Source organism: Molothrus ater, chromosome 16 (genome assembly GCF_012460135.2).
Source record: "Molothrus ater isolate BHLD 08-10-18 breed brown headed cowbird chromosome 16, BPBGC_Mater_1.1, whole genome shotgun sequence".
In the NCBI taxonomy this organism is placed as follows: domain Eukaryota; kingdom Metazoa; phylum Chordata; class Aves; order Passeriformes; family Icteridae; genus Molothrus; species Molothrus ater.
Genome location: NC_050493.2, coordinates 1,114,281 through 1,128,113, shown reverse-complemented (window position 1 = coordinate 1,128,113; position 13,833 = coordinate 1,114,281). Strand labels below are relative to the sequence as shown.

The 13,833-nt window shown below is 57.3% G+C and overlaps 1 protein-coding gene across 3 annotated transcripts in view; it reads left to right on the top strand.

The window, feature by feature from the left end:
- Nucleotides 1-13,524, top strand: part of TRAF7 (TNF receptor associated factor 7) — a 30,301-nt gene extending 16,777 nt beyond the window's left edge. For all 3 annotated transcript variants that reach the window (XM_036392646.2, XM_036392647.2, XM_036392648.2), the window contains 16 exons: nucleotides 442-534; nucleotides 2,175-2,208; nucleotides 3,484-3,667; nucleotides 4,716-4,850; nucleotides 5,951-6,168; nucleotides 6,369-6,442; nucleotides 6,920-6,968; nucleotides 7,095-7,222; nucleotides 8,263-8,345; nucleotides 8,483-8,522; nucleotides 8,798-8,914; nucleotides 9,943-10,065; nucleotides 10,805-10,924; nucleotides 11,855-11,986; nucleotides 12,183-12,302; nucleotides 12,826-13,524. In XM_036392646.2, the coding sequence (XP_036248539.1) occupies nucleotides 442-534; nucleotides 2,175-2,208; nucleotides 3,484-3,667; nucleotides 4,716-4,850; nucleotides 5,951-6,168; nucleotides 6,369-6,442; nucleotides 6,920-6,968; nucleotides 7,095-7,222; nucleotides 8,263-8,345; nucleotides 8,483-8,522; nucleotides 8,798-8,914; nucleotides 9,943-10,065; nucleotides 10,805-10,924; nucleotides 11,855-11,986; nucleotides 12,183-12,302; nucleotides 12,826-12,840 (1,665 nt within the window). In that variant the 3' untranslated portion in view covers nucleotides 12,841-13,524. The remainder of the gene's footprint in view (nucleotides 1-441; nucleotides 535-2,174; nucleotides 2,209-3,483; nucleotides 3,668-4,715; nucleotides 4,851-5,950; nucleotides 6,169-6,368; nucleotides 6,443-6,919; nucleotides 6,969-7,094; nucleotides 7,223-8,262; nucleotides 8,346-8,482; nucleotides 8,523-8,797; nucleotides 8,915-9,942; nucleotides 10,066-10,804; nucleotides 10,925-11,854; nucleotides 11,987-12,182; nucleotides 12,303-12,825) is intronic.
- Nucleotides 13,525-13,833: the final 309 nt, after the last annotated feature.

The following is a 13,833-nucleotide window of genomic DNA, read 5'->3' as shown; positions in this document are numbered from 1 at the left end:
CCTTCAGAATGCTTCAAAGTGCAGGCTGCTTTAAAATTGCTCTTAAGCTTAGGCTTAGTACAATTTTGACAACTCTATGCTTAGGCCAGCCAAGGAGAAAGTCCCAGCCAGTACAGCCCATGCAGTTCTGGTGAATGAATCACTGGCAGAGGAGTTGGTCTGTGCAGTTAGTTTGCTGTCAGGTGCTTATCCTGCTAGATGCTGGTGGCCCCCAGTTTGTGATGAGCTGAATGAGGGTCTCCAGCCATTCCCAAGTTCATTCTTCCCCTACTGGAACTCAGCAGATCCAGACAGAATATTATGTTGATGTAATAAAACCCTCAGTGTGCCCCAGGCTCCCCGAGGCTCAGTACTGAGGGGTTGTGTTGTTCCTTCTGCAGAGCTGCAGGCTCTTGGTTTGGACTAATCCCCGCTGTGTGTGTCCCTGTGTGTGCCCTGCAGGAGCCCCTGGTGTTTGCAGAGCAGCCCTCAGTGAAGCTGTGCTGCCAGCTGTGCTGCAGTGTCTTTAAGGATCCCGTCATCACAACCTGTGGGGTAAGGCATGGCTCTCCCAAACATCCTGGGTGAGCCACACTCAAGCCTGGACTGTCCCCTCTGTCTCTCCCAGGGGACTGTCAAGCAAAACTAGGTGGGGTGGCTTTTCCCAGGAGGGCTGGACTGTCAGCCACCCCATCCTGGCCATGTTCAGTCTCCTTGCTGTGGCTTCCATGAGGTCGAAAACTCCTCCTGAAGGGCTCTGCAGGAGCTCCTGGGCACCCCAGGAATGGCTGTGCTTCAGTTGTGAAAGAAGTGTTGCTTATAAAACAAGAATGGCTTGAAGCTTCATTTAGTTAATGCTTGCAAAGGGATTTGAGATCCTCAAATGAGAGGCACAGGGTGTTATGAATATTCTTCTGGATTCCATTTTACTGGGAGTTAATAGAAGCTGTATATTATTCCTGTGCTCCTTGTGAAGAAAGATGGCTTTGAGATGGCTCTAATGCTTCTGACGTGATCTGATCACCAGGATGGGGCTGTAGCAACAGCAGCAGAGCTCAGGATTGTTTATTGCAGTGAGGATGCCATTCCCCAAAAGTGCTGGAAGCTGCTGCAGTTTGGCTGCACCATTCCAGTAAGCAGCTCTGCACAGAGACACTGAGATTTAGTGGTTAATGTGGAAAAAAGCCCACTGCAGGAAGCAGCCTGGCTTCATCTGCAGTCCTGCTCTGGCAGCTCTGGAGGGAGCTCAGTGCAGCTGTGCTGGGCAGGAAAAGGCCATGGGAGCAGGGCAGCAGATAACAGCTCCAGAGGGGGACTCACAGCCCTGCCAAGAGCTGGCTCCCTGGCCAGGGAACGTGGCTGAGGAGGCTCCAGGGAATGCACAGGGCAGCATCAGGAGCAGTGAAATGCTGCAGCCTTTATGTTCATTAGTGTGTTAGACTGTGCTTGCTGCTTTGTCAAGTTAAACTGTCAGAACGGAGAGGGGAGCTATTTAAAGTGCTCAAATTTACAGAGCATTTAATGGGCTTACAAACCAGCTGTTCCATCTGCCTGGCAGCAGGACAGGGCTGCTCTGCTGCCTTGAGAGGGCTCCAGAGGGATGGATGTGCTGGGCTGACTGGGCAAGGACAGGGAGAGGCAGAGGGGACAGTCCAGGCTTCCCCTTCCCACAAGGGCTTCTCAGGGGAGTGAGAGGGATGACATGGGCTACAGTGGAGGAGGAGGGAGAAGCAGAGAAACCCTATGCAGATGTGGAGGGTAGGAAGGACTTGGATGTGTTCAAGAGCAGGCTGGATGGAGCTCTGAGCCTTGGTCTGGTGGAAGGTGTCCTTGCCATGGCAGGAAATTGGAACTTGACGATCTCTAAGATCCCTTCCAACCCAAACCATTCCAGGATTCTGTGATGCCATGAATACCAGAGTGTGGCAGAACATGCCCCTGGCTTTGGCCAGCACCACGATCATGGCCTGATCCTGAATGGGAAGAAGGTCAGAGCTCCAAGCTGTGTGTTCAGGACCTGTGCTTCAGCCTGAGCAAGCAGCTGGGGTTTGCCCTGAGCTAGAACAGGCAGAGCAGCTGCTGAGGCTCCTGAGCCCCTGGCTGGGGTGTGTCCCACCTTTCCCATGGGTAGCCACAGGAATCATTTGCCTGCTCTGGTTTTACGCTGACGCTGCTGTTCCTCTCTGTCTCCACAGCACACGTTTTGCAGGAGATGTGCCTTAACATCTGGTGAGTACAGGGCTGTTCTTGTGTGATGCAGCCAGAACACTGTTATTTCCTGGTTGATTTGCTTTCACCTAAAGAGAAACCTGCAGAAAAATGTCCAAAGGGCTTAAAACAAGCTGTCAGTCAGGCGTGCCACTGCAGCAGAGAGGGGCTGGGGGCCAATGGTGCACTCTGGGGCACGGGCACTGCAGAGAGGGCTGGGCACAGGATGTTCTCAGGTCCTGGAAAATGCAGTGGATAATCCCAGGATAATACATGTCTCGCCCAGAGCTGACCCACTGATTTCCAACTGAAAGCTTTCTGTGGCTGCCTGGATAAAGAAGCAGGGGCCACATTTGGCATCGACCCCTTCTCCCCCATCTCCTCAATGCCAGGGCTCTGGCCCCTGACTGAGCCCCACTGAGCTGCTTTAGCTCACCCAGCTCTTCCAGAACCCTGGGAGAGCCCAAGCCCCTGGCTGCTGGCCTGGGCTAACCAGCTCCTGCTTGGGTTGGACTCTGGCTGCAAAAAAAAGACTTTTTTTGGCACGAGCCTGTGCCCCTCTTGGCAAGCTTTTGTTCAGCACAGAGCCAAGCCATTGGCATTACCAGAACAGCGAGCCCTGAGGAGGCTCCCTGGGGAGTCCTGCAAAGCAGCAGCTCTTTCTGCCTTAAGATTTTTGTGTTCCACATGCAAGAGGTCCCTCTGCTTTGCATGTTAATCCTCTCACTGTGCTCTGCTATATCAACCCCAGCCCAGAGATCTGTGGCAAAAGGCTTTGCAATTGCAATCCCCATGCCTGGAGTGTTCCGTAAACAGCTGGATGTGGCAGAGCTCAGCTGATGAGGTGGTGATCAGTCCAAGGCTTGGACTCGATGATCTTGGAGGTGTTTTCCAACCTAAAGGATTCTGTGTTTCAGTGGTTGCTGGCAGCAGGAGCTGAGCCCAGGCCTGGGTGAGGAGCAGGTTATGGCTGGGGCACCTGGTGATTCGTGTGCACTCACCCTTCAGGCAGCACAAGGCAGTGTGCTGAATCATTGTGGCCTTCTTTCACTGGCAGCTCCCTCAATCATTATGGATTAACACAACCTGTAACTTTTCCACACCCCAAGACAAACCAAAGATGGTGGCTGGCAGGCCTTGGGTGAATATTCCTGCCTCTTTCCACGGCCACTCACGTGGCAGTTGGCTGACCCAGCCAGGGAAAGCACAGACCACAATTCCCACGCGGGGGCTCTGGGAGATGCCGGTGCCCTGTCTCAGCCCTCACTGACTGTGCCATCCTTCCCTCCCTGGCAGAGAAGTGCCCCGTGGACAACGCCAAGCTGACGGTGGTGGTGAACAACATCGCGGTGGCCGAGCAGATTGGGGAGCTTTTCATCCACTGCAAGTACGGCTGCCGGCCCGCCGCCAGCAGCAAGAACCCTGCCTTCGAGGTGGACCCCCGTGGCTGCCCCTTCACCATCAAACTCAGTGCCAGGAAGTGAGTGCTCCTTCCAGGGATCCTCTCCAGGGAAAGGGCCCTGCCAGCCCGGCCTGCCCTGTGGCTCCAGGGCTGTGCCTGCCCGAGCTGCCCTGTGGCTCCAGGGCCCTGCCAGCCCAGCCTGCCCGAGCTGCCCTGTGGCTCCAGGGCCCTGCCAGCCCAGCCTGCCCGAGCTGCCCTGTGGCTCCAGGGCCCTGCCAGCCCTGCCTGCCCGAGCTGCCCTGTGGCTCCAGGGCCCTGCCAGCCCGAGCTGCCCTGTGGCTCCAGGGCTGTGCCAGCCCAGCCTGCCCGAGCTGCCCTGTGGCTCCAGGGCTGTGCCAGCCCGAGCTGCCCTGTGGCTCCAGGGCTGTGCCAGCCCAGCCTGCCCAAGCTGTGGCTCAGGGGCTGTGCCTGCCCGAGCTGCCCTGTGGCTCCAGGGCCCTGCCAGCCCTGCCTGCCCGAGCTGCCCTGTGGCTCCAGGGCCCTGCCAGCCCAGCTTGCCCTGCAGCTCCAGGGCCGTGCAGCTCCTGCCAGCACTGCTGAGTTTGGCTCTGCCAGGGGAATGAGCAGGGTGGCTTCAGGGGACAGCTCAGGGCTGGTATCAGAAGGAACACGCTGTTTTCTGCTCCCTGAGTGCCAGCACTGGGACAGGGGGTGCATTGTGAGAGCAGCCACCTCACATCTGGGATGAAACTCCATGGCTGAGGTCAAGTAGAGAACTTGGGATTCTTTGTGGAAGAGGAATTATCTTTGTTATATCCTATGAATTTGAAATCTATCTCCCTCCCCATCCCTGTTTTCCCTGTCCATTCCTGTTGTTGATGGCTGCCTGAAGACTCAGCCCATCAGCTGCAGAAGTAGATGTGCCCTGCGAAAATGTGGCCTATTATTACTCTCAATTTTCTGGCCAAATGAGAATTTAAAGCTGGAATTGCAGTCTCAGAGCAGGAGGCTTTGGATCATCTGACAGCCTCAAGGGCTGGTTTGCTCCTCTCCTGAGGATCTGTGTTGTTCCCAGTAATTTTTGCTCATTGCTGATTTTCCCTGCCTTTTTTTCTCTCCCTGGCAGGGATCATGAGAGCAGCTGTGATTACAGGCCCGTGCGCTGCCCCAACAACCCCAGCTGCCCTCCCCTCCTCAAAATGAACCTGGAGGCTCACCTGAAGGAGTGTGAGCACATCAAGTGTCCCCACTCCAAATATGGGTAAGGAGCTGATGCTTTGGGGTGGGGAACTGCACTGAGCTCATGACTGAGCTGCTTTTGGGCCGCTGCAGCCTTGGGGTGGCCCCGAGGCTCTGAGCAGCTCTCCCCAGTGCTGTGCATTGGCCTGAGGCTGAGCTGGGGGTTTCAGGGGTTGCAGGAGGCAGCTCTGGAGCCTCGGGGTGGGAACAGGCAGGTCACGGTGAGGAGGAGGATGAGGAGGGTGAGTGCACAGGCAGCAGAGCTGGAGGAGAGTCAGCATGAAGAGAGGGGGATGAGGACAAGAGTGATTTGAGTGCTATGGCTGTGTCTTGCCAACCAGGCCTTGTCCCAGGCAAGGGAAGTGCTGATCCACCTCAGAGGGTTCCCTGTCACCCGAGCCCCAGGGCAGCCCCTGCTTGGGTTTACTGTTGCAGGAAGAGTTCACAGAAAGTTCTTCCATCACTGGCACAGGGCAGTGGTGGAGTCCCCATCCCTGAGGCATTTAAATGCCATGTAGGTGTGGCACTTGGGGACACGGGTTAGTGGTGGCCTTGGGGAACGAATGGACTCGATGATCTTAGAGGTCTTTTCCAACCTCAGCAGTTCTATGATTGCATGATCCTAAGCCATGTCTTGGCAGAGGCAGAGCAAGGCAAGTCCTGGCAGAGCAGCCCTGACTCTGTGCCCTGCTGCAGGCCCAAGGCAGCCTCTGCTGAGGTCAGCTGCAGTTTTTTCCACTGGTTTTTATGACTCCTGGTGAGCCCAACAAACTGACACCACCCTCTGTCTCCTGCCCAAGATCTGCTTTTCCTTGCATCTTCCAAGACAGACAGACAGTCCAGTTTGGGGCCAGTGCCCTGCTGGAAGAGTGGGAGCTGTTGGCCTCTCTTGTCCTGCAGTTGCCTCTCCCAGCAGGATCAGAGAACCATTAAAACCAGAAAGGACCTCCACGATGATCAAGTCCACCCTTTGAAGGATCACGAGCCACAGAATCCCTGCTGCTGGCAGGAGGAGCAGGACAGCTGGGGACCCACACAGGCCTTGGAGCTCCCCTGAGGAGACAGCTGAGCAAGGAGGCTCCAGGAGAGCCCTGCTCCAGCCAGCATCTGCCTTCCCCCCAGGTGTGCATTCATAGGAAACCAGGACACCTACGAGACCCACCTGGAGACGTGCAAGTTCGAGGGGCTGAAGGAGTTCCTGCAGCAGACGGACGATCGCTTCCACGAGATGCAGGTGGCCATGGCCCAGAAGGACCAGGAGATCGCCTTCCTGCGCTCCATGCTGGGCAAACTCTCTGAGAAAATCGACCAGCTGGAGAAGAACCTGGAGCTGAAGTTTGGTGAGTGTGCAGCAGACGGGCTCTGTGCTCAGGGCTGCAGGGACAGGGCAGCTCTTGGGTGCTGCATTATGGGGTTGCTCTCCCTGCTGCTGATGGCAGCGCTGTGTTCCCAGGCTGGGGGGCAGTGGGTGCCCTCTGCCTGTTCCCTGGGGTGCCAGCAGTGGCTCTGCAGTGACTGTGGGCCTGTCCCTCTCTCACAGATGTGCTGGATGAGAACCAGAGCAAGCTGAGCGAGGACCTGATGGAATTCCGCAGGGACGCCTCCATGCTGAACGTGAGGATGGGCCCTGGCCTGGAGTTACCTGGCTCTGCCCCTGGCTGGGCTTCTCCTGCAGTGGGGGGAGCCTTTGGGGAGAGCCTTCTGCTCCAAAGCCTGGGCCTTTTGCAGGGGCATTGTCCCCAGAACGCAGGGAGATGAGCAGATCCAAGCAGTCTGGTGAATTGCAGTGAGGACAGGACAGTATTTTCTGAGAGGTATTTCTGGGCCTCTCCGAATACTGAGAGTTTAGTGCAGCTCTGAGGTGCTGCCAGAGCCCTGTGGTCTCTGGAGGGAGGTGCCAGAGGGACGTGGCAGTCACAGAGTAGAGCAGAGAGCTGTGGTCAGGGGATGAGTTGGCCACTCAGGAAGGGCCCTGTGGGAGTCAAGAATGCAAGAGGGGTTGGAGCAGTGGAGGGGACAGTCCTAAAGCCATGCCCAGGGCAGGCTGGCCTGGATGGCTCCACAGCTCACACAGCTTGTTGTGTTTTTCAGGATGAGCTCTCCCACATCAATGCTCGGCTCAACATGGGCATCCTTGGATGTGAGTATCCCCATTATTGCCTGGTCTGGGTGTGGGGAGCCCAGGGAGCCCCCTCCTGGCTGCTCTCACAGCTGTGCAGAGCAGCAGCACTGCCCTCCCTCCCTCACCTGGCTCTCCTCTCTGCAGCCTATGATCCTCAGCAGATCTTCAAGTGCAAGGGGACCTTTGTGGGCCACCAGGGCCCCGTGTGGTGTTTGTGTGTGTACTCCATAGGAGACTTGCTCTTCAGTGGCTCCTCAGACAAAACCATTAAGGTAAGAGCTTCCCTCTTCCATGCACCTTCCTCATTTGCACGTGGAACAGAAGCTGAGTTCATTTGTGGGGTGGGTGGATGCTGCTTCCTAAAGTTTCCTCCCAAGAATCAAATGATTCTTTATGATTATAGCTGGACAAAATTATCTGCAAGGAAACATTATGTGCTAGTGAAATTGAGAGTCAAACAGAGATCTTTGCAAGGCCCTGATTAGAATCTCATTCCTGCAGCTGCTGGTTTTGCTTTATGTGGCATTTAGGGTATTCAGGACTATTTCAGCTTCTGATTTTATGTTCCTTTGTCATAAAAAGTCATCTTTGAACAAAACATTTGTCCCTGATCCAACGTGTCCTTTCCCTGTTTTATGGCATGTTTGTTTTCCTTTGTCCTGTTTTCAGTAACTCAGAGTGACAGCACTGCCCCAGTGCAGCCTCAGCAGCCCTTCCCAGTGTCACTGTGGTGGCTGCTGGCCAGGCTGGGGACCCCCTGGCTGCCACAGCTGACCCTGCCAGAGCTTTGTTGAGCTTCCTTGGTTGTAGAACCACGTGGAGGGAAATGGATATTGCTGCACATTAGGGAAGGAAAGCAGATTTTTCCCCTGCTCTGCTCTGGGCACCACATTCCCCCGTTCCTCCTGAGAGAGCCCTGTGTGCTCAGGGAAAAGCCTGTGCAGTGGCAGAGGAAGCTGTGCTGTGCCACTGGAGCCCTGGGATGGGGTGGGAGGTGCTACAGCAGGAGCCTGAGAGCTGCTCCTTTGTCTCAGAGTGTGGTGTTGGCCTGGGCTGAGGCAGCAGAGCTGGAGCAGCTGCTGGCCTGTGTCTCGTTAGCTTCAGCCTGGCCCTCTGCAGTCCTTTCCCTGTGCTAGCCAGGCCTGCAGGGCTGCCAGGCAGTGCCCAGGTGCCAGGCAGTGAGTGCCCAGGTGCCAGGCAGTGAGTGCCCAGGTGCCAGGCAGTGAGTGCCCAGGTGGCAGCCAGCCTGTTTCCTCCCCTGGCTGCTGACATCCTGCCCAGGCTCCAGCCTCTGCCCCTTGTTCTCTGTTAGGTTTGGGATACCTGTACCACTTACAAGTGCCAAAAGACCCTGGAGGGTCACGATGGAATTGTGCTGGCTCTCTGCATCCAGGGGTGAGTGACGAGGTGCACCTGTCCCTGGGGAGAGTGGGGACAGCCCTGGGGCCCCTGAGCATGCCCTCACACTTGCCATCCTCTGCCCTGCATGTGCCATGGCACTGCCCTCGGTGACCCCCTTTGTGTCATTGCAGGAACAAGCTGTACAGTGGCTCTGCTGACTGCACCATCATTGTGAGTACAGGGCACCCACAGCAGCAGGGCCTGCCCCTCCTCTGCCAGGGGGGACTGATGACCCTCCTGTGCTGGATCCACCCCTGGGGTGGGCGTAGGGCTTTCCTACAGGATGGATTTCCCACTCCAGCTCCTCCCTGGGTGCTCTGGGCTGGTGCTCTGGGCTGGGGCAGGGTGGCCTGTCCAGTTCCTCATGGGTGCTCTGCTTTGGTGGGCTGGACAGTGATCTTAGAGGGCTTTTCCCACCTAAAGCATTCCACGATTCTTGTTTGCAGGTCTGGGATATTCAGAACCTGCAGAAGGTGAACACGATCCGAGCACACGACAATCCTGTTTGCACTTTGGTCTCCTCACACAACATGCTCTTCAGTGGCTCCCTCAAAGCCATCAAGGTGCAGCTCCAGGGCTCCTCTGGGACTGCTTGGGGACCAGGGGTACAAACTCTGAGGCAGAAGTGTCCAAAGAGGAAGGAAGTGGCATTTTTGACCTGTAGGTGACCTTGTTGCTAAGGTCTCCTGAGCCACAGAGCAGCCAGCCCTGCAGAGGTTTAGCCCGTGCTCTGTGCTCAAGGGAAAGCTGTTCTCTGGCTGCAAAAACACTGTATTTCTTCCAACTCTAAACCTGAGGCTGCAGCTGCAGTATCCTGGCAGCTCCTGAGTGTGTGTGTCCTCAGGTCCCCAACAGACCTGCCCAGATCATTGGGAATTGTGTCTGGGCTCCAGAAATGGCTGGAGATCCAAGCTGTCTGTTTTGAAACCACCTCCAAAGGATCTTGAGTCTGCCTTCCCTACCTAAAACATGCAGAAATCAGGAACAGCTTTTCAGGCTGCCCTTTAAAGCCTTGGCTAGATTCCTGTGGTTGTGCTTCCAGCTCCTGGTGAGACAGCTTATGGGCCCGTCCATCTGTAAGAGGACTGTGCTCTTTTCTTTATCTGGGGCCTGGAGTGGTTCAGCTCTGGAGAGGGCTCAAGGCTGGAGCAGCCACACAGCACGAGGAGAATTTGGGGCCTTTTGGGTTTGTCATCCCTGGCCACTTCCTGCCAGTGAGCCAGGCAGGCTCAGAGCGGGGGGAGTGAGATCTGCCAGTCCCCGTGTGCCAGGGGTGGGAGGGGAGGTGCAGGGCAGTTCCTTGCTGCAGCTGTGGTTTAGGCTTTGCAGCCCGTGGCTCTGCTAGGGGAGGGTCTCTGCCAGCAATAATGCAGGCTCCAGGCTGGCTCCCTCAGGGAATGTGCTTCCTCAGCAGTTTCTGGGTTTTATCTGCAAGTCAGTGGGATCAGGCAGTTCCCATCAGGCAGGAGAGCTGGCACGAGGATCCCCACAAGAGCTGTGAGGGCCTCGGGCAGGGAGGGTGGGCACTGCTGTGTCCTGCCCAGCCCCACTGAGATTCTCCCCACCCCGTGTGTGTCCCTGCTTTCCACAGGTGTGGGATATTGTGGGAACTGAGCTCAAGCTGAAGAAGGAGCTGACAGGTCTCAACCACTGGGTTCGAGCACTGGTGGCTTCCCAGAACTATCTGTACAGTGGATCCTACCAGACCATCAAGGTGGGACTGAGCACTGGTGACACCCTGAGCCCCCTGTCCCTGTCCCTCTCTGGGCTCTGCACTGGGGCAGCAGCACCAGAGGAGCTGCTGGGATGTGAGAGCACTGCTGACACGTGGGGTTTTCCTGTGCTGATTGCATCTCCTCAGGCTGGGCCTCGGGAGCTGCTGGGGAGGCTCATGGGACAAACTGGGGCCTCAGCCGTGGCGCCTGGAGGCTGCTGCAGCCTTATCTGCACTGACACTCCTGCTGATAACGGGGGAAGGTCACTGCCTGGCTGCAGAGCTACCATAAATCCGTGTGAGGGTTCCCAGTGCCCTCCCTCCTCTGTGCTGGCTCAGGTTCTGATGAATAGGTCACCTCTCAGGGGTGAACTGTCTGGGGGACACAGGAAAATTGGAAGTTGCCCTTCTCAGTGTTAATGAATCTCTGTTAATTTGTCTGCGCTGGGTTTTAGTGCTGTCAAGGACTGGGCTGTGTGTGCACATGTGTGCAGTCACATACAAAGGGTGTGAAGTCTCCACACAACCTTTCCAGCCTGGATATTTAAAGTTGGGCAGCTAAATAAGGTAACAGAGGTTTGCTCTGCAGTGCTAAACATTCCCAGCTGGATGGGGTTGTCCCTAAAGGTGCGATCTGGGCACACGGGGAGCCAGGCTGACTCTGTGCGTGGCAGAATGGCTGCAAGGGATCTCCCCTGGGGAGCAGGGTCTCATCCTGCCTCTGCTCCATCTCTCTCAGATCTGGGACATCCGGAACCTGGAGTGTGTGCACGTGCTGCAGACGTCGGGAGGCAGCGTCTACTCCATCGCCGTGACCAACCACCACATCGTGTGTGGCACCTACGAGAACCTCATCCACGTATGGCACGGGCACAGGCCTTGGGGGTGGGCACAGGGCTTGGGGATGGGCACAGGAGAACCTCATCCACATTTGGGATGGGCTGCTGGGCTTGGGGATGGGCACAGGAGAACCTCATCCACGTATGGCACGGGCACAGGCCTTGGGGATGGGCACAGGAGAACCTCATCCATGTTTGGCACAGGCACAGGGCTTGGGGATGGGCACAGGAGAACCTCATTCACGTATGGCACGGGCACAGGGCTTGGGGATGGGCACAGGGCTTGGGGATGGGCACAGGGCTTGGGGGTGGGCACAGGGGAACCTCATCCACATATGGGATGGGCACAGGGCTTGGGGATGGGCACAGGAGAACCTCATCCACATATGGGATGGGCACAGGGCTTGGGGATGGGCACAGGGGAACCTCATCCATGTATGGCACGGGCAGAGGGCTTGGGGGTGGGCACAGGGCTTGGGGATGGGCACAGGAGAATCTCATCCACGTATGGGATGGGCACAGGGCTTGGGGGTGGGCACAGGGGAACCTCATCCACGTATGGGATGGGCACAGAGGCATGGGGATGGGCACAGGGGCATGGGGATAGGCACCTGGCTCTGCCCATCCCCTCGGGCACAGCACCTGGCTCTGGCTGTCCCCTGGGCACAGCACCTGGCCCTGGCTGTCCCCTGGGGCACAGCACCTGTCTCTGGCTGTCCCCTGGGCACAGCACCTGGCCCTGGCTGTCCCCTGGGCACAGCACCTGGCTCTGCCCATCCCCTCAGGCACAGCACCTGGCCCTGGCTGTCCCCTGGGCACAGCACCTGGCTCTGCCCATCCCCTAGGGCACAGCACCCCCCTGGCACTGTGCGTGGAGGCAGGAACAGCTCCCAGAGGGGAGCTGGGTGGCCTCAGCCCAGTGTGATGCCCAAGCCCAGCTGTCCCCACAGGTGTGGGACATCGAGACCAAGGAGCAGGTGCGCACGCTGACCGGGCACGTGGGCACAGTCTACGCCCTCGCCGTCATCTCCACGCCCGATCAAACCAAAGTCTTCAGCGCGTCCTACGACCGCTCGCTCAGGGTGCGTGTGGGGCCGTGTGTGGGGCTGGACACGGAGCCTGGCACAGCCCAGGAGCCCCAAGGAAAGGGTGGGGGGAACCCCAGGGGCCTCTGTGTGTCACTCGTGTCACCTGTGTCACCCGTGACGTGCAGCATCCCCCCTGTCCCTCGTGGTGCTCCGGGCTGTGCTGGGCTCACGTCCCCGTGTGTCCCCACAGGTGTGGAGCATGGACAACATGATCTGCACCCAGACCCTGCTGCGCCACCAGGGCAGTGTCACCGCCCTGGCCGTGTCCCGCGGCCGCCTCTTCTCCGGCGCCGTGGACAGCACTGTAAAGGTGGGTCTGCCCAGGCTTCTCCTGCGTGGGCTGGGCTCCTCCAGTGCTGGACTTAGGGCATTAAATGAGTTAGGAGTCAAAGTGACAGGAGGGTGGGGCCAGGTGAGGGCTGAGCTCTGCTGCCAGGGAACAAGTGACCGGACAAGAGGGCATAACCTCAAACTGGGCCAGGGGAGGTTTAGGTTGGGCATCAGGAAGAATTTCTTCATGGAAAGGGTTGCTAAGGGAGGGGCTGTCCAGGGAGGTGGTGGAGTCCTCATCCTGGAGGTGGCACTCAGTGCTCTGGGCTGGGTGACAAGGTAGGGATCAGTCACAGGTTGGATTTGATGATCTTGGAGGTCATTTCCAACCTTAATGATTCTGGGAGTCTTTGAAACAAGGGGATGGTTCTCCAGGGGTGGGAGGTTTCCCTCCTGACAGTGTTGTGGATGCTGGCAGTGCAGAGGGAAGCTCTGTGGGGATGAGGAGAAGCCCACAGGGCTGCTCAGGAGTCACTGCCTGCGGTGCCATCGTTTGTCCACAGGTCTGGACGTGCTAACGAGAGCGTCACACGAGTCCTGCACACTGAAAGACCAAAAACTCTCCCCTCCATCGGCCTGTGGGTGACCACACCACTGAAACGACTGCTGCAGCTCCTCCTGCACCGACCACTGCCTGCTGCTGCTGCCCCTCGGCCGGCGGCTCTCCGGACGGCTCTGCCCCACGGACGCTCCAGGTGTTCCCTCACATCTGCCCCAGATGATTGGAAAAGAGGAAGCTCTTCCGATGCCAGTGCCCTCCTCTGCTTGTGTCCCCCCAGCTGGGGACACCCCCAGGCTGGGGCTGGGGTGACACTGGGCCTGGGGGCTCAGTGCCAGGACTGGACAGATCCGTGTGTCTGCTGGGCACAGGCTGGGCCCCTGTCCGTGGCAGGACTGAGCTTTAGGCTGTACCCTGGGTGGGCACCCGAACCCTTTCTGTCTCTAGTATTTAATTTACTGCCAAGGCGCCGGGCCGATCCAGCTGGGAAGAGGTGTTTCCTTGAGTAGCCAGGTACGATTTTTATGCCACAGCTAGTTCTCAAATCAAGTTCCACAAGCCCATTGTTCACCACCCTGTAATAATGGTCTCCACATTAAAGACAAAAAGCCTCCGTTGCATTTTTACTCACATTTTCTACTGTTTTTAAGATTGTAATATAGATTTGATTATTTCTTCATTGACAATAAAAGCAGAAAGAGTTGTTCCTGCCCGGTGTGAGTTATTGCAGGGGGCCAGCAGCCAGCACTGGCCCCGTGGGGTGAAAATTGAAGTGCCTGGGCCCTACACTGCACAGGGAACAGGTCCCAGCCAGGCCCCAGCACCCCACAGAGGCACCCAGGGGTGCCCTCAGACTGTGCAGCACAAACACCCAGCACACCACGAGGACTCGGGAGGGCTTGGGGACACAAACAGTGGTGGCAGCCCAGCAGGGGTTTTATTTTTTTATTTTTGTTTAAATATTTCTTGCCAGACTTGGTATAGGAGCAAACGTCTTCACAGCACCACGAGC